Here is a 26,599-nt window from a genome sequence, read left to right as displayed (position 1 = left end):
CTTCAGAGTGACCAAGAACTGCGAGGTACTCTGCACCACATGATCGCCACGCTCCCACAGCGGTGTGGCCCACTCCAAAGCCCTGCCCGACAAGAGGGAAATGACAAATCCCACCTTAGCCCGCTATGAGGGGAATCGAGCAGCCAGCAGCTCAAGCTGAATAGCACACTGGCTGACGAAACCACTACAAGAAGCGCCATCGCCCGAGAGCTTCTCGGGCAGTGGAAGGCGGGACAAAGTCGGGGCAGGGATGGCAGTGGACACACGGGAGGCAGCCTCCGTAGCTGCCTGAACAGCAACTGCAGTTACATCCACAGCTGAGGTTGAGCACTCAAGAGCCGCCAATCTGCCCTCCAGCTGCTGGATGTATCTGTGAAGTTGCTGTTCATCCGCCATTACTAGCCAGACTCTGGCGCTAATGTTAGGGGCTGGCAGAACGCACCAAATAATAAAAGATGGTACTATGGTGCGTTCGCAGCCCGGGGTCCACCGTGCAGAGATGTTAACTGCTACTCGGTAATGGTGGACAATAAATGGCGGTATAACAAGTACACCCGGGTTAACTTCACCCGGTGATTATGAGGCGGACCTTGTTGGTTCACAGAGCCGCGATACCGCAGAATGAACGCTAGTGTTTTGGTCACAGGACCCTGCCCCAATGACACGGGGTTAGGGTCCCTCTAGACCCACTAGCGTTCGGCGCCGCAACTGCGGAGCCAGAATACACTAAACTAAAGATAAAGCAGACAACGTGCTTACAGTGCTGCACTGGCGGACGCCACTAACTAGCCAAAGCTTAGAATTGGAAAGCGCTGTATTTGCGCACGGCGCCGCTCTGACGGACGCTGCAGTAGACGCAGTACAGTAGTGCCTTGTGCTGGATGGCACAATCTGGCAATGAATTATATTTTAAGAAAATTGAAACCAGTAAGGTCAAAAAACCAGTATTATCAAGGAGCCTTACATAACTTAGAATATATGATATAAAACCAACCTTTATTAAAATCTAGATATAAGACGACACTACCACACACAAAAACAATTAACCGTGTCACCTACTTTACCCTACACTGAGGGATCCTGATATCAAAACTGCCTAGCAGTTAGCAGTTAGCACCCTAAACATACAGTATACGAGATTGGCGCCCCCGCTCCACAACCGCTGTACCCTAAAGCTCCTAGATAGCCCTGTATGAGTGCAGCAGACAACTATTCACTCAATCAGGAAAGGAAAATATAGGGGTTGCCACAATGATGATTGCTAGGTAGGCAACAATAGAAAAAAGTGCAAAAAAAAGTGCAATTGACAAAACAATAAAGTGACATGTGCAAACATTTGAGTACCTGACTAACTGTTCCCTGAATCTGTAAACCTTCCTAACAGCAGAGGTTGGCACCCTACTGGTTAGCGGAATGGCGGCCCCGCTCCACGATGGCTCACCCTAAATCAGCCCTTATATTGCTTGATAACTCCACATTAGGGTGAAGAAAAATGGAAGGCATTATGACATAATGAATATTCAAATCAAATATAGTGATAACAGAAAAGGGGTACTCAAGTTTTTTGGATGCAGGATAGGATGAACCTCAACGCGTTTCTCCTGACAGGATCATCAGGAGGTAGATAGTTGGATGGATGGATGGCACAATCTGGCACTAAGTGTGGTGCTGAGGACTCGGTGCTCCGTGGCACATAAGCAAAGCCACTAGTAGGCGCTGACTTTAACTCCAATACCCTATACACATACACAACCAGAGGGAGGGAGTCTTAATGAGTCAGTCACTAGAACGCACGCATCCATCTACACACACAACTACAAATTACAGTCTATACTAGCGCATGGCCGAGCAGCCATGCTAGCCTTTTATAGCAGCGTCCTTCCGGGACCTTCCTGATGGTCCAGTCCGAGCTGCTTGAGGACCTGAGCATGTGACTTCCGACCTCCAATGAGAGGTCATCCCACGGGCATGCTCAGTAGGGAAAAAGGACTTAGTCTCTGGAGCTGCTCGCTGATGGCTAGTGCGGATTGCTAAAACTGAACCAGAGGTAGCAGCAGCAACCAACCTGACAGCACTCACCTGAGCAAGATGCCGGGATCGACGCCTTTTCTGAGCATCCTCCTCTGTGTTCGGGACTGAATGGGAGACCGCAGAAGGCAAGGCTCGGGATTCCTCCTGTGCAGAGGCAGGAACCCGACGCCTAACATATTGTCATTTTAATGTCTATTGCGTAAATCAGTAGTACACATGAACATAAGCAACTGTTTAATATGTTTTATCAGATACATCTGATTATCTCTTCTACTGGACTGATCTTTCACTCTTAAAATTCTCAATTTCAGGGGTAAAAATGTGTTTTCAGTGAAGGCAGAATGTTACATTACTGATCTAGGAAATGACAATTGGTGCCTATAAGGTTATATGTAGATGGGAAGGGGGAAAAGCTAGAGGCAGAGGCAGAGCCCCTATCTTCTGTGTTGATGTAACTGGCGTGCGGATGGGCGAGATTAGTGATGCGCTTCCGGCGCACCCATATTAAATGCCGCGGACGGAGATCTACAGTGGCATTTTACGTGTTAACAGCCACAGGTTGATCGCGATTACACCTGCGGCTCTTAGGGGCACATGTCAGCTGATGAAATCAGCTGTCACGTACTGGAAAATATGCAGGCTCAGTGCCGGGGGCCGCACGGAGTGCAGGGACATTACCTATGACGTGTATATATATGTCATAGATCGTGAAAGGGTTAATTTTTAAGATAAAAATTAAAATAATGTTTACTCTTTATGAGCATTAGAAGTCAGTCTCCATAATTAGGGGTTTCTATTCATCTGGGATTACTCTCCTTTTTTAGGGGTTAAGATTCATAGATTGTTAGCGTTGGAAGGGACCTCCAGGGTCCTCGTGTCCAACTCCAGGGTCCTCGTGTCCAACCCCAGGCTCAATGCAGGACTCACTAAACCATCTCAGACAGATGTCTGTCCAGCCTCTGTTTGAAGACTTCCATTGAAGGAGAACTCACCACCTCTCGTGGCAGCCTGTACCACTCACTGATCACCCTCACTGTCAAAATTTTTTCTAATATCTAATCTGTGTCTCCTCCCATTCACTTTCCTCCCATTGCTTCTAGTCTTTCCTTGTGCAAATGAGAATAATGATGATCCCTCTACACTGTGACAGACATTCAGATATTTGTAGACAGCTATTAAGTCTCCTCTTAGCCTTGTTTTTTCAAAGCTAACCATTCCCAGATCCTTTTACCGTTCCTTGTCAGTCATACTTTGCACTGCAGTCCACTCACTCTCCTGGTCGTTCGCCTCTGAATTTGCTCCAGTTTTTCAATGTCTTCACACTGTTGACTCATGTACTCTCTGTGATCTATTAGTATACACAAGTCTTTTTCACACATGCTGATGCTTAGTTCTATTCCTCCCATTCTGTAAATATAATTTTCATTTTTCTTGCCTAGATGTAGAATCTTGCATTTCTCCCTGTTAAATACCATTCTATTAGTCGCTTCCCATTGTCCAAGCTTATCTAGATCCTTCTGAATCCTTTGTCTGTCTTCTCCAGTGTTAAGGCCCCGTCTTACATAGCGAGATCATTAGCGAGATCGCTGAAACATCACAGATTTTGTGACGCAGCGACCTCGCCAGTGATCTCGCTACATGTGACACATAGCGGCGACCGGGCCCCCGCTGCGATCTCGCTAATCGTGCTCGAATGTCCTGGGCCATTTTTTGATCACTGGTGTCCCGCTGGCCATCATGCATTTTTGTGATTGACGCCGACGAGCGACCTCGTTGGCGACTCAGAACTCAGGGACGCAGGCGGGAGTCGTCAGAATAGCTGCTGTTTGACAAGGTCCCAACGACCGCCGAGGTCGTTATACGGATCGCCGGATCGTTGCTGCATCGCTGAGTAGAGCTGTCTGTTTGACAGTTTACTAGCGACCATTTAGCGACGTACCAGCGATCCTTACCAGGTCGTATCGTTGTCAGGATCGCTGGTGCGTCGCGTAGTGTAACGGTACCCTTAGCTATCCCTCTTAGCTTTGCATTGTCTGCAAATTTGATCAGTTTACCTTTGGTTCCCCTATATAGATCAATTATAGAAATGTTGAACAACACTAGGGCCAGGACTGAGCCTTGTGGTCCCCACTTGAAACACTCTTCCAGTTAGTTGTGCAACCATTTATTACTACTCTTTAAGCCAGTTATGAATCCACCTAACCGTATGCCTCAAATTAGATGCCAGGAACCCCTCCCTCCCAATCACCTGCCTTAGACAAGAAGGAGAACATGTTAGTGTCCAGAGTGAGAAGCAATGGAGGACACAAATGTGGGAAAGAGATTAGCCCTCCACATGACACTTCAATACTGCAGGGGCCATCAAGGTCAATGTTCCTGGTCACAGTTGCCTTCACTGTGGTGGGGCTATCACAAACAGTCTGAAAAAGAAGTGTGAGCCTCTCATACCTGTATTTGTAAAAGGGTGTTTCTCCATTGAATAAAAATAATAAAACGAGTGAAAAAATGGATTTTTTTTAATTATTTTTACAGGGAACCTCGGAAAGTCATTCTGCACAAAGGCTCCACGGGACTTGGCTTTAATATTGTCGGTGGAGAGGATGGCGAAGGAATTTTCATCTCTTTTATCCTAGCAGGGGGACCTGCAGATCTGAGCGGGGAACTGCAGAGAGGAGACCAGATTATATCAGTATGTACTGTATTGATTATTCCCATCAGTTTATGTGTCTTGTCGTTCTGATAGAATTAAGCTCTTGGGGCACTGACTTCCTGCTGAGATTGTGCAATCAATCTGAAAAAGTAGAGTTGCAGTGTAAAGCATAGAGGAAATTCAGAACACAAGAGAGCTTCAATGGCAGTCTCCTTGATTTGGCCCCTTAGGCCTCTTTCACACATCCGTTTTGCGCCGTCTGGCGAGATCCGTTTTTTTTTTGTAAAACCGGATCCGGCGAAATGCAATGCCGGATCCGGTTTTTCCCCATTGACTTGTATTAGCGCCGAATGGCATTGCGGTTCGTCCGTTTTTTGCCGGATCCGGCTATTTGTCTCATTCCGGCATCTGGAAAAAACGGCTACTGTAACGTTTTTTGTCTCCGGCGAAAAAGCCGGAAGCGCCGGATCCGACGCTTCCGGCTTTTTGCCACAATAAATGTCTATGGGCGCCGGAATGCGCCGAATCCAGAAAAAGACGGATCCAGCCACCGGATCCGTTTTTTTAAGTCTGCGCATGCTCAGATCCAATTGGCCAGCCCCCAGGAAACAGATATAACCTGCTAGACGGATCCGGCAGAAAAACGGATCCGTTCCTACAGTTCTCCAAAATTTACGCCGGATCCGTTTTTTCTAAAAATAGCCGGATCCTGCCTGACGGCAAAAAACTGATGTGTGAAAGTAGCCTGAGTTCTCAATTATACCAGTAATTTCGAAAGAAAAATGTCAGTACATCTGTCTACGAGCTGAATCTCAAGAGAACGTGGGTCAGACTGCAATTCATGGACCCAAAGTGTAAAAGTTGTTCTGAAAAAAGGAACTGCCTGAAACTAAGTGAATCGGATCATTAATACGGTGCTAGGATGCTGTCATCCCCACTGATTCTTTTTCCGCACTGAAACAAGACGTCATCAGGTGGTGGTGATAGAAGCAGGCTGAGTGACAGCAGCACTGCACCAAAGCTCCTATCACCACCTGGGCCAGACTGGGACAGAAAAAATCAGCCCTGGCACACAAACTGCACCAGCCCACATACTATAACACTCACCACAGCGCCATTTACATGGTGCTCTTCACAGCACCGTTTCTTAGGATCGTGGGTATCACAATGTTCAGATCCCCAGAATATAGGTGATAACTATCAAACTTGGGATAATCCATTTAAACATGCTGTTTAAGATTTAGTTTTATTTGACCATAGGAATGTAGAAAATAATAACCCAATAATGTCCCTCTCAGAAGCCAATGCCGCCTCTCTGACAGCTGGACGGGAGAAGAGGTACTGTGCAGTGTATGTATACAAGTCTGTCACTTTGTGACGGTATTCGGTAAGGAAAGGGGGCTTCAAACTGTCCCTGGAACCTGGGACCCTAACTATCACTGTACTGGGGGTACTCTTGAAGATACAGAGGCCCGATTCTCTGACCTTACTATGCTTTTGTTAAACCCTGGTGTTTCCCCTCCATCACCCCATGAGGCATGGGACAGAAATGTAAGGCATAGAAGACACAAAGACAAAACCGGGATAACAGAAAACCTCTATCATACAAAAGCACTAATCAACAATAGAGAGGATAGGGACAGGGGGGAATAAACTAAATGGGAACAGGGACAAGGAGATAAACACACATGTACTACAGCAAACCACAGAACACTACTAAAACAACTTCACTCCAACCAAAGCACAGGAAGACGATTCTTTCACCGGCAGGGTCAAGAAGGTCTGACAAGTTTTTATAGGAAGAGGTAATGACCAGATCAGAAGCAGCTGAAATGGAGCTGCATATTTCTGACCAGCAAAAAAAGGGTTGTTGACCTCTTCAGCACCAGAGGAAACTAAATTTTTTTAATATGGGACACAAAATACACCATCTCTAAAAAAGTCCTGCAATTCATTACTTGATGTGACCGTCTAACGCCAGGTCTTCCAGGTTGACATGACACCCTCGTATCAAGGACTGGAGAAGTGGTACTGTGCAGTATATATATATATATATATATATATATATATATATATATATATACAGAATTATACAGTTACTGAGTATTACACACAGTATAAGGAATATGAGAAGTGGTACTGTGCAGTATATATATATATATATATATATATATATATATATATATACAGAATTATACAGTTACTGAGTATTACACACAGTATAAGGAATATGAGAAGTGGTACGGTGCAGTGTATATATATATATATATATATATATATACATACAGAATTATACAGTTACTGAATATTACACACAGTATAAGGAATATGAGAAGTGGTACTGTGCAGTATATATATATATATATATATATATATATATACAGAATTATACAGTTACTGAGTATTACACACAGTATAAGGAATATGAGAAGTGGTACGGTGCAGTGTATATTTACCGGCTAATACAGATAATGACAATTACACCTAGTATACAGGACAGGAGAAGTGGTACTGTGCAGTGTATATACAGAATAATATAGATACTGGGAATTACACCCATTATACAGGACAGGAAACGTATACACAGCACACATACACTACCATTCAAAAGTTTGGGGTCACCCAGACAATTTTGTGTTTTCCATGAAAACTCATACCTTTATTAATCAAATGAGTTGCCAAATGAATTTAAAATCTAGTCCAGACATTGACAAGGTTCGAAAAAAAGATTTTTATTTGAAATAATTTTCTCCTTCAGACTTTGCTTTCGGCAGAGAATGCTCCCTTTGCAGCAACTCCAGCATTGCAGACCTTTGGCATTCTAGCAGTTAATTTGCTGAGGTAATCTGGAGAAATCCCATGCTTCCAGAAGCCCCTCCCACAAGTCAGTTTGGTTTGATGGGCACTTTTTGCATATCATACGGTCAAGCTGCTCCCACAACAACAGCTCCATGGGGTTGAGATCTGGTGACTGCTGGCCACTCCATTACAGATAGAATACCAGCTGCCTGCTTCTTCCCTAAAAAGTTCTTGCATAATTTTGAGGTGTGATTTGGGTCATTGTCCTGTTGTAGGATGAAATTGGCTCCAATCAAGCGCTGTCCACAGGGTATGGCATGGCATTGCAAAATGGAGTGATAGCCTTCCTTATTCAAAACCCCTTTTACCTTGTACAAATCTCCCACTTTACTAGCACCCAAGAAACCCCAGACCATCACATTACCTCCACCATGCTTGACAGATGGCGTCAGGCACTCTTCCAGCATCTTTTCAGTTGTTCTGCGTCTCACAAATGTTCTTCTGTGTGATCCAAACACCTCACACTTGGATTCGTCTGTCCATAACACTTTTTTCCAATCTTCCTCTGTCCAATGTCTGTGTTCTTTTGCCCATATTAATCTTTTCCTTTTATTAGCCTGTCTCAGATATGGCTTTATCTTTGCCACTCTGCCCTGAAGGCCAGCATCCCGGAGTCGCCTCTTCACTGTAGACATTGACACTGGCATTTTGCGTGTACTATTTAATGAAGCTGCCTGTTGAGGACCTGTGAGGCGTTGATTTTTCAAACTACAGACTCTAATGTACTTGTCTTGTTGCTCAGTTCTGCAGTGGGGCCACCCACTTCTCTTTCTACTCTGGTTAGAGCCTGTTTGTGCTCTCCTCTGAAGGGAGTAGTACACACCATTGTAGGAAATCTTTAGTTTCTTCACAATCTCTCACATGGAATAGCCTTGATTTCTAAGAACAAGAATAGACTGTCATGTTTCACATGAAAGTTCTTATTTTCTGGTCATTTTGAGAGTTTAATGGAACCAACAAGTGTAATGCTCCAGATTCTCAACTAGCTCAAAGGAAGATCAGGTTTATAGCTTCTCTAATCAGCCAAACTGTTTTCAGCTGTGCTAACATACTTGCACAAGGGTTTTCAAGGGAATTCTAACCATCCATTAGCCTTGTTACACAGTTAGCAAACACAAAGTACCATAAGAACACTGGAGTGATGGTTGTTGGAAATGGGCCTCTATACACCTATGAAGATACTGCATTACAAACCAGACGTTTGCATCTAGAATAGTAATTTACCCCATTAACAATGTATAGAGTGTATTTCTGACTCATTTAATGTTAGCTTCATTGGAAAAAAACTGCTTTTCTTTCAAAAATAAGGAAATTTCTAAGTGACCCTAAACTTCTGAACGATAGAGTAGCTCCACAATATATGCTGCTGCTGCATACATTACATGAGAGACACTGAGGCTGATATATATACATCATATAGGAGACACTGCAATTGCTGTATATACATCACACAGGAGGCACTAAGACTGCTGTGTATACACCACATATGGGACACTGCGACTTCTGCATATACACCACATAAGAGAGACTGTAACTACTGTATATAACGATAAATGTCCAGCTCCACGATATAGTGAAAATGCAATTCTTTATTCACTTAATCCATACACGTGAGGTTAAAAGCCAGCATGAGGTTACAAGGCTAGGTGTATGGATTAAGTGAATAAAGAATTGCATTTTCACAATATCGTGGAGCTGGACATTTATCTTTATTACTTTGGATTGGACGCTTGGACACAGCGGTCTCGTGCTCCGATGTTAGAATGCTACGCCTGGTGAGCTGGATTTATATGTTGGATTTATAACTACTGTATATACAGTGAAAAGCAAAAGGGTAACAATGTTTTCCCTTCCCCCATGACGGCACACCTGAGAGAGGGGATCCGCCCACAAGGCAACCTGGTAATGGGCGTGCCCGCGTCACATCAGGGCAGGCGCTGGATCCAATACGGTGGTGCCCATGGAGAAAACGCCGGCCGGCAAAAACTATCTGAGCGGCATGGCAGGGGGAGGAGGGGCCATCGATGGGCACCAGAGGAGGCAAGAAGTGCAGTGGATCCCTTATAAAGAGGGATGACCACAGAAAACACATTCATGCCCAGAGCTTCACCATGGAAGTGGGGAAGGAAGAGCCGCAGCAGCCATTACAGCAGGAGCTCTCAACAGATGCCTTGCCGAGCCATCAGCATACCAGGAGGAGTAGCCGCTCGAGTGGTAGGAGCGGCACCCGTCCTGACCGGCAAGACCTCTCGACATCCAGAAGGGACGTTGTACGCATCTGATCAGCCTCCGAAACCGGTACCCTTGATTGACAGTGGTGGTGAGTAATCTACGTGAATGTCACCCTTATGGTAAAGGGGTCCATATTTCTGCTTGATCACTAGGGGTCGAGGAAGTCTAGCAGCAAAACAAAGAACAGAGAATGTGCCCTATGCAAAAACCCGATGGGCAGTTCAGTGGCAGAAAAATCTCTGTGCTGACTGTATCAATAAGACCATACGGGATGAGACCCCTGACTTCGTCACTAGCCTTAGGTCTATAATACAGGAGGAAGTAAAAGGCTCCTTAAAGTCAGCCCTTAAAAAGATGGGTAAATGAAGCTGCAAAGTGGATTCTGATTCAGAGACCTCTCTATTGCAGGAAGGTCGGGAAAGATCCCTGTCTCCCTCTGCCGCCTCCTCCTCTCCTCAGTCCTCAGAATCCTCCTCAGACAGTGATATAGGGGGCTGACCATGTTTTCCTACTGAGAATGTAGAAAGACTGGTCAAAGCAGTCAGGTCTACAATGGGCCTTAAGGAGGAAAAAATGCCTAGGTCATTAGAGGACGTTATGTTTGTAGGGTTGGAAGAGAAAAGAAAACACACTTTCCCTATCAATGACAAAATAAAGGCATTAATTGATAAGGAATGGAAAAAGCCAGAGAGGTCGGGTAGTTTACCTTCTGCATCAAAGAGGAGGTACCCATTTGAGGAGAAAGACTCCGAACCTTGGGAAAAAATCCCTAAAATTGATGGTGCCGTGGCTGTCTTCAAAAAAATGATCCCTAGCATTAGAGGACTCAGATGTGCTGAAGGACCCGCTTGATAAAAAGGCAGATGGCTTCTTAAGACGAAGCTTCGGCAGGGGGGTAAAACCGGCATTAGCTGGGATATGTACCGCCCGTGCCCTCATGGTCTGGTGTGGCGCCCCTGAGGCTCAGTCGCCACAGACGTAGTGCACCTTCTCCTATGGTGTAGTGCCCCACCGTCCAGGTAAGGTGGGAACTCCTTTCCACACTCCAACACTCGCACCCCACACAACAGGGTAGTTCTGCACAACCACATTGCGGCTCAGTGCTTAGAGAGTAGCAGAGCACCTTTGGTGGTTCCCTGCTTGGAACACTGGATGTGCTGGGAGGTGGGTGGAGTTGAGATACATAAAAAGAGTGGGAAATTGTAGGATTACAGGTCAGTCTGACGGGAGGTCAGCGAGGAAGGAGGCCACTCGGGGGGAGTGGGGATCCCTGGAAGAAGGGATGAAGGAAGGAGTGCTGCAGCTGCCTCAGTGATCTGAGCCAGCTGGCACGGGAAAGGAAAAGAAGGAGAAAGACGTAGAACTGCAACCTAAGCTTCCATAAGAGAGAGAAAGACTAGTACGGAACGAAGGAGTAAGGAGACCAGAAAGGACGTGAGTTGGAAGAGGAACCCTGCCTATAGGTTCTCAGCGCAAGGTCGGGGCCCGGTCCCCGAGGTTGTATGGACACTTATGGTTCTGCAGCAGACATCGGTGGAGTAGTTGGCTGTAAATGCACTACTCCCATCTAAGACTTGGGGCACAACAGCAACTGATTAGAGAGCCGGGGCTCAGGAGAAGGGAGTCCCCGAAGCAGGCTACAGCTGTCTGCCGTACAAGTAGAGTTTTTGGGAACATCTGTTAAGAGGAACTCCAGGGTACCACGGTATTGGAGATCTTCACACTTTAAGGCGCAATAGAGGAGTCGTTCAGGAAAGGTACATGTTGGCGGAGTGTTGGAGAGGAGCTTTCCATCTGGCCTGGAGTTTGGCTGAGTCTCTGACCCGGAGGACACGGCTCGGAGGCAGGCACCCTTGTGTACCGCAGACTGTGAGTAAAGCCTTGGAACTGCAAGCCTCGGTGTCCTCCATTCATTCTTGCGCCGGCCCGCTTTCAGCGCCGCTGCATCTGGGTACCATCCTTTACACTGCCTGCGCCTTTCCACAACCATTACAACTACACTGCCCTGGGACCTCAGCCCTGCCTGTGGAGGGCTATACCATCACTGCTGCACCATACCATCTGTCCCAGAGGATCTGTCTGCAGCGTTGGCTTAACACCTCCCTTGCCGATCACCACAGGTGGTGTCACGAACTATTACATTACAAATCCATGCAAAGAGAAAAGGTCGCACAAATCGAGACGGAAGTTTCACTGGTTTATTGACATATCATGAACATGTCAAGTCGGGGGAGTGACATAAGGAGTGCAAGGAAGGCTGACCACCGTCCGCTTTTTATCTTGAGTTTTGTGTATTACATTACAAACTTCCTCTGATTTTTGGGTGCCCAGGGCCATGGACCGGGTCACTGCTGCTGTGACACATTCCCCCTGACACCGGCCCGGTACCGAGTACCCCACGGCCCTGGGAGGGCGACCCAACTTGGCGTCACGAACAGGATGACGAGACCCGATGCCATCGGGTTCTGTGTGCCTGAGATTTGTTGGCCTTTGAACTTTTGAAAATGTGTAGGAGACCCAATTTAATAGACTGTGACATGAATATTAAAAATGGACGCTGGCGCGGAGAAGAAGGGCGTGAAGAGATAGGAGGTCCTAGGAAAGGACCGCGAAGGGTCTTGGGCATTCCCTGCATGAATTACTATGTGACAGCAACATGGCCCACCCCCCGAGGGGTTCGTATACTGGCTTGGTATGGAGGCGCTGGAAGAAGACGCCGCCCCCGGAAGGAGGTGCTGAAGAAGCCAGTGGCGGGAAAGGGGCCGAGGCAGGAAGAAGAATGCCAGAACGCCATTTTGGAGAGAGAGGGAAGGAGGCCTGTAGAGCACGCGGAGGTTAAGATGGATCTCCCCGGCGCCATGGCTGAAGGCTCCGACCCCGTCTCGGAGATGAACCGCCAACAGCTGCAGGACGAGATTGCACAGCTGACGCGCCACCTGCAACTGAGGCAGGAAGCACTATGGACATTGAATCTGCAGCGTGCCCAGGAGGGGCCTACACCTGTTGTACCCGCAACACCGGTACCAGCCGCTGCTGCACCGGACCTCTTCCCGGCAGACCCTATGGAGCCTGCGACCGCTGCCATGCCACCGGCAGCGTGCCCTGTTCCCTCTCTGCCGCTAATACCGGAGGAGTTGTACACAGCCCAGGGAGCTGAAGCGGAGGAAGAGAAGCCCTTGCCCGGACCGGACGCGGCTGCGCAGGTCCCGCCAGCGACCCCCGTGGAGCCGAAGCTGCCATTGGCTCCACCGCCGTCCCCGGTGTCTCACCGGGCAGCGCCCGTTGCCACCATGCCTGCACCGGGGCGGAGGCCACACCGCCAGAAGGCACCAGGTATATACCCCGGCCCTCCTAATGGGTTGACCTCCGAATTCACGTTGTCAGAGGCAGGTTTGCGACAACTCGAAATGGGGCAGTTGGAAGAGTCTGCTGGGGGCGCCAGTCAGTCAGAGATGGGGCGGTGGAAGAGGTCCCTACTGAGTAGGGTACGGCTGGAACAGGCGCGCACAATTCGACATCTTCGGGGAATAGATGAGTCTCAGTCGCTGTGGGAAAATGACCTCGGGATCCCTTCGCTACCGAACCCTCGTATAGTTGCCTATCAGTGCCAACAGGCTGCGGAATACCTCGGTGCTAGACATCGTACCAGAGCAGCAGAATCACCTATTGAGGAGGAGCAGTTGATGGGCATTGAGATGCATCATGGGTTCCCTTTACCACAGCTTCAGTGCCCTATAGCAAGTAGACAAAGTCAAGATGAAGATACCACATCTGGTAGCAGTACCCAATCAACTTCCAGGAAACCCAGGAGGGGACCAGCACTAAAATTCTCGTGAACCAGGAGGGTTTGTTTTGCACCGTTGTGCCTTTTTGTTTGCTCATCATGGTTTAGTTTTTGTTTTTCCCAGAGTTGCCCTGCTTGATTGCCAGCGTTTCTACATTTGGAACTGAGGAGATCATGAACGCTGTATGATCCAAAACTTTTATTGTAAATAGTTGCACCTCTTTAGGTGCCCTCTCTTGGTTTTACATAAGGACACTTTGCGAAGATGATGTCAAGATTTTACATAAGGACACTTTGCGAAGATGTTGTCTACCTCAAAGGACATTGCAAAAGATCCCGGCTGGGAGCGGTGTCCAGCACGTACACGAATAACTGTTGAAAGTTTTAATGTAAAGTATTTTTGATAATGGTGTATCTTATGAGAATACCAGTAACTAGGAAATGGCTTTTATATAGAGTGAGAAATGTTTTGGTATGAGAGATTTAAATAAAGGGTTGAAAATGTGAATGGTGAACCAGGTATCACAGGTGTCACTTAAAAGAGAGTAGAAAATGTACACTACAAAGAGAAAGGAAATGTGTACTAGAGAAGGGAAGCTGAATAATACTGAAGTGATAGTGAGTCACAGATAATGGCACTTAGAATAATTTAGATAGTTAAATAAGAATTGTTTGTAACGTTCAAGAAGCAATGCCTCCTATATTAGGAAGTTTAGTTTAAGAAATGTTTATGCAGCATTACAAAATTTTGTATGTTCCTGTACTGTCAACTTTGTTGTCTTGCAGCCCGCGGACGTGCTGTGTTTAACAGGGGGGTATGTGGCGCCCCTGAGGCTCAGTCGCCACAGAGGTACTGCACCTTCTCCTAAGGTGTAGTGCCCCACCATCCAGGTAAGGTGGGAACTCCTTTCCACACTCCAACACTAGCACCCCACACAACTGGGTAGTTCTGCACAACCACATTGTGGCTCAGTGCTTAGAGAGTAGCAGAGCACCTTTGGTGGTTCCCTGCTTGGAACACTGGATGTGCTGGGAGGTGGGTGGAGTTGAGATACATAAAAAGAGTGGGAAAGTGTAGGATTACAGGTCAGTCTGACGGGAGGTCAGCGAGGAAGGAGGCCACTCGGCAGGAGTGGGGATCCCTGGAAGAAGGGATGGAGGAAGGAGTGCTGCAGGTGCCTCAGTGATCTGAGCGAGCTGGCACGGGAAAGGAAAAGAAGGAGAAAGACGTAGAACTGCAACCTAAGCTTCCATAAGAGAGAGAAAGACTAGTACGGAACGAAGGAGTAAGGAGAACAGAGAGGACGTGGGTTGGAAGAGGAACCCTGCCTATAGGTTCTCAGCGCAAGGTCGGGGCCCGGTCCCCGAGGTTGTATGGACACTTATGGTTCTGCAGCAGACACCGGTGGAGTAGTTGGCTGTAAATGCACTACTCCCATCTAAGACTTGGGGCACAACAGCAACTGATTAGAGAGCCGGGGCTCAGGAGAAGGGAGTCCCCGAAGCAGGCTACAGCTGTCTGCCGTACAAGTAGAGTTCTTGGGAACATCTGTTAAGGGGAGCTCCAGGGTACCACGGTATTGGAGATCTTCACACTTTAAGGCGCAATAGAGGAGTCGTTCAGGAAAGGTACATGTTGGCGGAGTGTTGGAGAGGAGCTTTCCATCTGACCTGGAGGTTGGCTGAGTCTCTGACCTGGAGGACACGGCTCGGAGGCAGGCACCCTTGTGTACTGCAGACTGTGAGTAAAGCCTTGGAACTGCAAGCCTCGGTGTCCTCCATTCATTCTTGCGCCAGCCCGCTCGGCGCTGCTACATCTGGGTACCATCCTTTACACTGCCTGCGCCTTTCCACAACCATTACAACTACACTGCCCTGGGACCTCAGCCCTGCCTGTGGAGGGCTATACCATCACTGCTGCACCATACCATCTGTCCCAGAGGATCTGTCTGCAGCGTCGGCTTAACACCTCCCTTGCTGAGCACCACAGGTGGTGTCACGAACTATTACATTCCAAACCTCCACAGATTTTTGGGTGCCCAGGGCCACGGACTGGGTCACCTCTGCTGTGACACATTCCCCCTGACACCGGCCCGGTACCGAGTACCCCACGGCCCTGGGAGGGTGACCCACTGGCTACAGCAGATAGATGATCAGATAAGGGATAAAGTTCCAAGGGACGATATCCTAACAAATATGACATTAGTGCATGGGGCAGCAGTTTTCTTAGCAGATGCCTCGGCAGATTCTGCAAGATTAACTGCCAGAGCGGCTTGTTTGTCCAATGCGGCAAGACGAGCCCTGTAGCTTAAAGGGTGTCCGGAGAATTTGCCGTCCAAACATAGACTGTGTTCTATCCCATGTGATGGTCAATTCCTTTTTGGCAAAAAATTGGAGGAAATTTTGGAGCATGCAGGGGAGAAAAAGAAAGGCTTTCCTCGGTTTCCTGGAGAGTCCAAAAAACTGTCCTTTCAGAGGAGATTTGCTACATGTTCAAAGGACCCTCTGCATCATCCAAAAAAATCTCCCCAATGACATCAGGTCAGAGGTAGGGGGAAGGCTTTCTCTCTTCCTCTCGGCCTGGGCAAGCATCTCCCCAGTACGTGGGTCTTAAATATAATCAAAGATGGTTTAAAGATAAAATTCATCCGTCCACCCAGGCAAACATTTACAATGACACCCCGAAGGAAGTCCCAGGAGGAACAACTGGCTCTGGAGACAGAGGTCTTGGGACTAGTACAGAAACAAGTCCTACAGGAAGTCTCAACTCAGGAGGAAGGAAAGGGGTTTTAATCCTCCCTCTTTTGATACAAAAACCAGATGGTTCTTGGAGAGCCATAGTCAATCTAAAGAAGCTCAATCAGGGGGTAGACAATTGCTCCTTCAAGATGGAGTTAATCAACATGGCTATAAAAGTCTTGTTCCAGCACTGCCTTATGGCAGTAATAGACTTAAAAGGTGCCTATTATCATATCCCAATCTATCGGGAGTATCGGAAGTACCTGAGGGTAGCACTCTATTTCCAAGGTCAGGTCAAACATTATCAGTACACAGCCCTTCCATTCGCAGGGCCGTAACTATAACCGGGGCAGCCGGGCACTGCCCCAGGGCCCCACCCACCCAAGGGGCCCCAAACTGATGGTAAAAAAATTGTATTTTAATACTTTAATTTCTCATAAATTACCCAGCTCCTATATTATTCGAGTTTAAAGTTAATAAAAATAACGAAAAGATCCATGAAAGTGCAAGCGTAAATGTTTTTTGTTCGTTTATACTTTAAACGGGGAAACGCTATTTCGCTTAGTAACGGGAGCGCTATGGCAGACAGTAGACTGTCAGCGGATCGTGTGGTGTCGCGCCAGGCGGTGACTCAGCCAATAGTTCAGGCAGCGGCCGCGACGTGCACTGACCCTGAGGCCTTGTTTACCCCAACTGCTGAACTGCTCATTGGCCATTGCTCATCGGTCAGCGGCCAGTGTCGGATCGTCAGTGCAGTCTGTGTCGCATATAGTAGTTGTAGTGCGTGTGTAGGTAGATAGTATTTAGTATTACCGTATTTTCCGGCGTATAAGACGACTGGGCGTATAAGACGACCCCCAACTTTTCCAGTTAAAATATAGAGTTTGGAATATATTCGCCATATAAGACTACCCCTCTTCTATGGTATGATTCCCATTGTGAACCCCACACAGCCCTTCATACAGTATAATGGCCCCTACATCTCTTCACACTGTATTATGACCCCCACATAGCCTTAAAGGGACACGGTTACCAGGATTTTGCCATCCCATCTGATAGCAGCGTAATGTAGAGATAGAGACCCGGATTCCAGCGATGTGTCACTTACTGAGCTGCTTGCTGTAATTTTAATATAATTACTGTTTTCGCTGCTTCATATTTAGCAGTAAATGAATGTGCTGGACTATTTGATTAGTCCTACAATGTTAATCTCAAACTGATTGAACAGTGATTTTATGAAAACTACACTGAGCAGCCCAGTAAGTGACACTGGTGACAGTGTCCCTTTAAATCGCCCTCCATAAAGTATAAAGGCTTCCTCATAGTCCTTCAAGTATTATCATGCCCCCCACAGAGCCCTCCCAGTATTAATGGCTTCCACATAGTATAATTGGCTCCGTATATTATAGTGCATCATCCATAGTCACCCATTATAATGCACCATCACAGTGCTCCATATAGTATACTGCACCCCCATAGTCCTCCATATGCTATAAACATGGAGAGGGGTGATGTGCCAGCATCGTGTGGAGTGGGGTGGAATATGGGGGTTGGTATGTACCAGCACCGTGAGGGGGTAGGTGACATGGAGAGGGGTTTGTGCCTGTGTCAAGATGGGGGGGGGTTGGGGGAGTACAGGGGGCAAACTTTCCTGTCAGACAATGTCACCCGGAGGACAGGAGACTCTCATTTCAATAATTTCCAGGAGCTCTGCCAGCTGTCAATGAATGGAAACCTGCACTGGCCTGGAGAGTCTCATAGCACAAGATTTGTAACAATATGTTAGTCTGGAGATCACAGAGAGTTGGGGAGGCAGGCACAGTGCACACTGTAACAAACTCTCAGCATTGAGAGGAGACAGTCTCAGCAGACAGAGAAGCCCTGCCCCTCTCCAGTCTGCAGGTCTATACTGCTGCGAGGGGGAGGAGGTCAGGAGGAAGTCTCCATAATCACACATTCCTCCCGGTCCGGGTCAAGCAGTATCAATCTTCTCAGTGAGTCATCTGCCTCTTGTTTTCAATAATCGGAGCTGTGTACAACCCCCACTCAGTCTCTCCTCACAATCGGGAGGGAGCAATAGTGACTGCTGTACCTGTGGTCGGGGGTTGTAGTATTTGATGTCTGGCACCTGCTGGGGGAGGGAGAAATGTCAGCTCCAGTCTCTCTCCTCCTGGAGAGAGCGGCTGGACACAGTGCACATATCCTGGGCAGCCGCACTGTCTTTTTGCCTGGCGTATAAGACGACCCCTGACTTCTGAGAAGATTTTCAGGGGTTAAAAAGTAGTCTTATATGCCGGAAAAGGAAAATACGGTACTGTGATTGTGTGTGTTAATAAAACCGTTTATTATGAAACGAATTCGGCACCAGCCAAGTGGAAATAAAAAAAGACAGACTGCGAAAAGAAGAAACTTGGAGGCTGAAAAAAGTTCGAAGAACTTAGCAGCATGGCTGGATGTTGAAAACCACTCGGCAGGGAATGATATTGAAGTCTCACAAAAATTAAATTCAGATACGTCGGAACAAGACAACCTTAGCAATGATAATAACTCGAAAACCAAAAATTTATAGGTGAAGAAGATATAACAGACCCAACCAATGAAACAACAAATTTTTTGGAAGATGAAGATTCTGCCTACTACAACGCCTTTCCTACTGTGATTGAAAATCAAGATAAGAAACGTAGGCTGATAGCGCCTGGTCCAATACAGCCTGACGGACCATTTCCCAAGGATATCAATCAACAAGGTCGATCTTTTTCAAGTAACTATTATTTTATCAACACAAAGTCAGGGTTGAAGCTTAAAAGAAGTTGGTTATGTTACTCAACAAAATTAGATTGTGCTTACTGCTTGCCATGTTGGCTATTCCCTCAGTCACAGTCGGAAGCACTTGAACACAGAAATCGTGTATTACCGTTTTCGAGACTGGAAGCATATTTCAGAACGTATGTCAGTTCATGAAGCATCCAAAAGCCATACACATGCTTGTGTAGTTTATGAGCAATGGCGGAAGCGTGGTACTTTAGAAGACGTTTTCGACAAAAATGTGGAGAGTGAAAGAAGCTTTCGGCGTAAAGTTCTTGAAAGAATCCTGAATGTGACAGTAACACTTGCAACATGTAATCTACGCTTTTCGTGGATCTACTGAAAAGTTAGAATATAGTAACAAAGGAAACTTTCTCTCGATAGTTGAGCTTTTGTCAAAATATGACCCAGTACTACAAGAATTGCTTCAGCGTCCGCAAGGGACTGTGAAATACCTCAGTCCTAAAATTCAGAATGAGCTTATTAATCTATTAGCCTTACAAATCAAAGATGAAATTGTAGTTGAGCTTCAAAATTCCTTGTTTTTTTCATTGATCCTAGATACCACCCAGGACACAGCTAAAATTGATCAGATGAGTGAGGTTTACCGGAATGTCAAAATAGGTAATGAGGAAGAGGGGAAACCTATTGAAAATCAAAATATGTGAAGCTTTTGTATCCTTTAGAGAGATAAAAGATCAGTCTGCGCAAGGTCTTGCAGAAGAAATAATAACTTCATTGAAAGAGAAAAACTTGGATTTGACCACATGTCGGGGACAAGGCTATGATGGTGCTGCAGTCATGAGTGGGGTGTACAATGGAGTGCAGCAGTGTAGTAAAGAAAAAGCCCCACACGCATACTTTGTGCACGGCGCTGCTCATAACCTTAATTTAGTGTTGAAGGATGCTGTGGAAGAGAACCGAGTTTTGAGCCAGTTTTTTTAAACAATTCAAAGTGTATATTGCTTTTTTGGTAATAGTATTGTTCGCTGGCAAGATTTGAAATCAGTGTACTGCATCGAAGCTCAGCCCGATTCACTGAAATCGAATTCGAAAGTAACACTGAAAACTCTTAATCCAACTCGTTGGTCTGGCAGAGATGGTGCAGTGTATGCACTGAAACACAGGTTTTGTGACGTGATGAAAAGTCTTACTCGCATGACTTTGACTTCCAAAAAAAGCAAGGAAAGAAATGAAGCACAGCAGCTAAAGAACAAACTTGAAAGTCTTGATTTTGTATTACTTTCGGTGTGCAGTGTGAAGTCTTAGAGACTCTCAACCTCGTCTCGAAATCCTCACAATCCCAAACCATGGACCTCTTGTCTGCATATGAGTTATTGGGTATTGTTAAAGATAACCGAAATGCGTGAAAGGTTCGAAACACTTGTTTCTGAAGCATCCGATGTGTGTAGTCGATGGGGAATAAAAAATGAATTTCACCAGAACAGAGTAAGGAAAGTGAAGAAACACTTTGATGAGTTGTGTGAAGACGAGAGATTAGCAGACCCAAAAACTTGTTTCCGAGTTACTGTGTTCTATCCAATGGGAGACACACTTTGTACTCAACTTTGAAGGGATGAAAGCTGTTCTTGACTCTTATGAAGTAATACAACCTGATTTTTTGGCCAGTGCAAGTGAAAGAGATATTCACAAAAAAGCTGTTGATTTTATTAACAAGTTTGCAGATGATGTAACTCCAGCCTTTCCTTCACAGTTATGTTCAGTAAAAAATTAATTTCAAAAGCAACTGGAAAAAATGAAAAGTGTTAAGGAATTTGCTGATTTCCTAATAGTCGAGCATTCTTCACTCTCATCAAGCTATCCAGACGTTTGCACAGCGTGCATCATGTATTTGACTGTTCCTGTGACTGTGTCTAAGGCCAGTTTCACATTTGCGCTTTATAGCGCAGCGACGGCCTGTGCACGGCCGCTGCTAAGCCCCGCCCCCACTTTTGAAGGTGCGCCCGTGTGCGCCGAACGCAGCATGTTGCATTTCGGCACGCACGGCACACCTTCTAAAGTGCGCAGCGCACGGCAAAATTCTGCTAGCGCACGGCCAGCGCACGATCTGCGCACCCTATGCTAAAGATAGGGTGCGCAGATCGCAAGCGCCCATGTGCGCTAGTAGGCGGCGATGACCAGATGGGGCGGGGCTTAGCGGCGACCGTGCGCAGGCCGTCGCTGCGCTATAAAGCGCAAATGTGAAACCGGCAAAAGGCTGAACGATCCTTCTCTAAGCTTAAACTCATAAAAAAAACTACTTGAGGAGTACTATGGCTCAAGAAAGACTCAGCAGCTTAGCTTTACTTTCAATTGAGAATGATCAAGCTCAACAGATCAACTTTGACAAAGAAATTGATGAATTCGCTTCTCTGAAAGTTAGGAAACAAATGTTTAAGTAGCTGTTTAAAACTGAACAAATTGGTAATGTTTAAGTAATGTTATGTTTAAGTGAACAAAGTTTAAATATATACTGTTTAAAACTACTTAATATTTAATAAACATATACAGTTATTTGAAAATTGTGCAATATTTGGAATTATTATTCACCTTATTAATTTTCCAAACATATTCACTGAATATTTAACTTCTAAAACTTGCATCATAAACAAAATCTATTAAAGGTCTTGCGGAACGTGGTGAAGCCTGTGTGTTGTATGCAACAATGCGTAGCAGGCTTCACCACGTTCCGCACAACCTCTAGTAATTGAAATGTTGAGGGGCCCCACTATGAAGTTTTGCCCCGGGGCCCCGAAGTTTATAGTCCATTCGGCCTGTCTACAGCTCCCAGGGTCTTCACCAAAGTGGTGGCTGAAGTAATGTCATACCTTCGATCCTGGGACATAGTGATCGTCCCATACTTGGACGACTTCCTTGTGGTAGGGAGGTCGGAGGCCCACTGCACACATGAAGTAAAAGAAGTGACTGTAATAGAGTTAGGATTGATAGTAAATATCCCCAAGTCAAGATTAGCACCAGTAAAAGTGCAATCCTTTCTAGGGCTAATACTGGACTCCGAGCGACAGCTCTGCCTCCTACCAGAGAGCAAAGTGATCAAGATAAGGAGCCTGGCTCGTATAGCAATACAACAGCCAGCAATGACACTGAGGAACGCAATGTCCCTGCTAGGCTCATTAACATCATGTGTACCAGCTGTAGGGTGGGCACAGTTTCACCTAAGCAAAGGAAGAAAGGGCCAGCTCCAGAAATTTAAAATCCAGGATTTTTATTGTATCATATTTAAAATACATTTATGGCTGCTTGTGATCAAGTAACGGCAACAAAGTTCACCGCATGGGGATATTCTCCAGGTCTCTGTACGCGTTTCGAGCACAAGTGCTCTTAGACTCAGAGTAGCTGTGGAATATCAGCTGAACCACATATAAAACTCTGTCACAGGTGATCTAATCAGAAGTGAACAATTTGTACAAAAATAATAAAATCAGAAAAATAAGAGAAAAAAAAAGAAGAAAAAACACAAAAACACATTAATACATAACATAGTAGAAATATATATAAATATATATATATATATTTTTTTTTTTTAAATTTAGTCTCAGAGGAACACGTGTATCAAACGTATATATCCGATGTGCCTCTCGATTCCTTAAAGGTTTTTCTATGTCTCCACCTCATAAATCTCTTCTAATCCTCTCCGCTGCATGAATCTTCAAACCAGATAAATCCCTGTTATAAACAGAAGTAAAATGCTTTGACAGATAAAAACATTCCTAGTAGTAGTTTACCCGACATCATATGGGTGTTCACATGTTCTCTCCTTTACTTTACAGATAGTGGATCCTGCATACTTTAAACCGCATTTAGTACATTCAGCTATATAAACCACATAGTTTGAGCTACAATTTAAAAACTCTTTGATCTTATATATCTTACTATTAGTGGCATTAGAGAAAAATATATAAGATACACATGCAAACCTACTACAAGTCTATGGTGGATAATGCATTGGGGTATAACCCTCAAGCATGCTCAGATGACACTCAGTTAGCTGTTAGAGCACAATCAGATGAAGATACACATGCAAAACCTCTGCAGCTCTCTTGTAAATAATACATTGGGGTGTGACCCTCAAGCATGCCCAGATAACACCTAATTAGCTGTTAAAACACAACCAAAATAAAGGTACACATGCAAGCCTTCTGCAGGTCTATTGTAGATAATGCATTGGGGTGTAGCCCTCAGGCATGCTCAGATGACACTTAATTGACTATTAAAGCACAATCGAAATACAGAAACAAATGCAAACCTTCTGCAGGTCTATTGTGAATAATACGTTGGGGTATGACTCTCAAGCATGCTCAGATGACACTTAGTTGTTAGAGCACAATCAAGATAAAGATAACCATACAAACCTTCTATAAGTCTATTATGGATAATGCATTGGGGTATAACCCTCAAGCATGCCCAGATGACACTTCGTTAACTGTTAGAGCACAGTCAAAATAAAGATATGCTCTTAGACTCAGAGTAGCTATGGAATATCAGCTAAACCACATATACAACTTAGTCACAGGTGATCTAATCAGAAATGGACAATTTATACAAAAATAATAATGTAGGAAAAAAAAAAATTTCCTTTCTTTTTTTTCTCAATAGTACAGCATAAATTCCTTTTTTAAATTTAATCCCCCAGGAACACGTGTGTCAAGCATATATATCCAATATGCCTCTCGGTTCCTTAAAAGTTTTTCTCTGTCACCACATTGTACATCTCTTCTAATCCTCTCTACTGCATAAATCTTCAAGCCAGATAAATCCCTGTTATGAACAGAGGTAAAGTGCTTTGACAAATTAGAAACATTCCTAGTAGTAGTTTGCCCGACATCATATAGATGATACAATAAAAATCCTGGATTTTAAATTTCTGGAGCTGGACCTTTCTTCCTTCTCTTGGAGTCATTATACGTCCTGGCAGAGACGTGTCCGCGCTCAGAGTTTTTCAATAGTTCTTACGAACCTACAAGAGGTGAGCTGAAATTTATCTCTTTCACAGTTTCACCTAAGACAGCTGCAGTGGGAAGTTCTGTCCGCACAAAAATTATTGAAAGGACATTTAGAAGGAGAACTATATCCTTCCTTGGCCGTAAGAGATTCCCTAATCTGGTGGACTGTATAGGAGCATCTGACAGCAGGGATTCTGTGGCAAAAACCAGTCAAGGACATTGTCACAACCGACGCAAGTGCTACAGGTTGGGGAACACAACTGAGATCCCACTCAGTACAAGGAACCTGGTCCTCGCTAGAAAAGAAATAACGGTTCGAATGTGAAAGAACTGTGGGCAGTGGAAAAGGCCTTAGACATTTTCTTCCCTTGCTTCGGGGCTGCCATACTCAAGTCATGACGGACAATCGAGCAGTGGTAGCTTACATCACCCACCAGGGGGAACGAGGTCCCGGGGTCTCATGGAGGTGTCAAATCTACTATTCCGATTAGCAGAACAGCACCTGTTATCTCTCACGGCACTACATATAAGGGGCGTAGAAAATATACAGGCAGACTTCCTGAATCGCAGACACCTGAGACAGGGGGAATGGTCCTTAAACCCCCAAGTCTTCCAACAAATTGTACAAGCTTGGGGCAAACCAAAGATAGACCTGTTTGCCACCTCACACAACTGAAAAGTCAGAAAGTTCTGCTCACTAAATCCAAAAGAACATCCGTTTGCAGTAGATGCCCTACAAATACCCTGGAAGTTCTCCCTGGCCTACGCGTTCCCCCCAATGAAAATGATTCCGATAGTAGTCCGGAAAATCAGGGATGATCAAGCGAGAGTAATTCTCATAGCTCCGTTTTGGCCAAGGAGGCCATGGTTCTCCCTTCTAAGGCACATGTCAGTTACAGATCCATGGATATTACCGTAGGTTCCAGACCTGCTTACCCAGGGACCAGTGGTCCACTCTCAGGTGGACGGCTTCCATCTGGCAGCCTGGAATTTGAGAGGGCGCTACTGAGTCGCCAGGGATTCTCACCAGGGTTAGTCTCCACCCTGTTGAAGAGTAGGAAACCTATCACATTCAGAATCTATGGTAGAACATGGAAAATGTGGAAAAAGTTCCTAGACTTCCTGGGGGAACCTTTAGGAGATGTAGCTCCGGTGGGACCTATCTTAGAATTTCTACAGGCGGGGTTGCAACTCGGGTTAGCAACTAGCACCCTTAAGGTTCAAGTTTCAGCTCTGGGGGGCCTATATAACGGCAACCTAGCATCTAATAGGTGGGTGTCCTGGTTCATAAAGTCTTGTAGTAGGTCTAGGCTGGTCATTATCCCGAAGATGCCTCCCTGGGACCTGAATCTAGTCTTGGAGGCTTTAATCAGAGACTTCTTTGAGTCATTGCATGAGTTATCACCAAAATTACACTTAAAACAGTATTATTGGTAGCCTTAACATCAGACCATAGAGTGAGCGACCTACAGGCTTTGTCTGTATGCCCTCCATATACTCAAATTTTTGATGATAGAGTGATTCTAAGACCAGATCCAGCCTATCTCCCCAAGGTAGTCCTTAAGTTCCATAGGACTCTGGAGATCACCTTACCATCATTCTGCAATAATCCTAGGAACCTTGGGGAGCAAAAGTTCCATACGTTAGATGTGAGGAGAGCCATACTACAATACATGTCCGTGACTAGTCAGTGGAGGAAAGATCAGTCCGTTTGTAGCCTTTCAGGGTGGTAGAAAAGGGTACGAGGTATCCAAAAGTACCATTGCCAGATGGATCAGGGAGGCCATTATGTTATCCTACTTTGCAAGTGGCGCTCCGGTTCCGTAAGGCATCAAGGGTCACTCCACCAGAGCCGTGGCTACCTCCTGGGCAGAGAAGGCTTGATTGAGCAGATTTGTAAAGCCGCTACCTGGTCCTCACCTTTGACCTTTTTCAAACACTGCTGACTAGATCTATCTTCCTCTACTGACCTAACCTTTGGTAGAAGGGTGCTACTAGCGGTGGTCCCTCCCTAAAGTGTTTCATTCTACAGAAATCTCTCAGGTGTGCCATCGTGGGAGAAGGGAAAACACCAAGGTTACTTACCGGTAACCGGTTTTTCCAGAGCCCATGACGGCACCCGTATATTCCCCCCTTATCACTCCTTTGGTGTGCACTATAGTTTGGGTGTTTTTTTAGTTAAGATAATGTGGTGATAGTTTTACCATGTGTACTAACCAGGGGGGTCTCTCATGCTCTGTAAACCAACTGAAGCGAGGGAGAGGTACCGCCCTTTTATCTTCAGTAGGGTTCCTGTCCTGACTGGGTGGATCCCCTCTCTCAGGTGTGCCGTCATGGGCTCCGGAAACACTGGCTACCGGTAAGTAACCTTGGTGTTTTGAACTTGTGACTTTGAGGCTCCATATCTCACCATCCACTACTGCTTTGATCGTGAGACTACCATCATTTTATAGATAATCATCTTGACTATCTCATACATAAATCTGACATGTGACTATATAACATTTGATTAGTTATGCAGATTCTTGTCATCTC

At 45.7% G+C, this 26,599-nt stretch overlaps 1 protein-coding gene across 10 annotated transcripts in view; it reads left to right on the top strand.

Annotated features, from left to right (window-relative positions):
- The window catches only part of DLG2 (discs large MAGUK scaffold protein 2), a 1,750,933-nt gene that overhangs the window by 1,272,713 nt on the left and 451,621 nt on the right, over nucleotides 1-26,599 (top strand). For all 10 annotated transcript variants that reach the window (XR_012231010.1, XM_073569196.1, XM_073569195.1 and 7 more), the window contains one exon: nucleotides 4,564-4,720. Coding sequence is in view for 9 of the 10 variants with exons in the window: in XM_073569196.1 (XP_073425297.1) it covers nucleotides 4,564-4,720 (157 nt within the window). In the remaining variant the exon portion in view is untranslated. The remainder of the gene's footprint in view (nucleotides 1-4,563; nucleotides 4,721-26,599) is intronic.

Source organism: Dendrobates tinctorius, unplaced genomic scaffold (assembly GCF_039654945.1).
Source record: "Dendrobates tinctorius isolate UK_male_01 unplaced genomic scaffold, ASM3965494v1 ptg000023l, whole genome shotgun sequence".
NCBI classification, from domain to species: Eukaryota; Metazoa; Chordata; class Amphibia; order Anura; family Dendrobatidae; genus Dendrobates; species Dendrobates tinctorius.
This window is presented reverse-complemented; position numbering and strand designations above follow the sequence as displayed.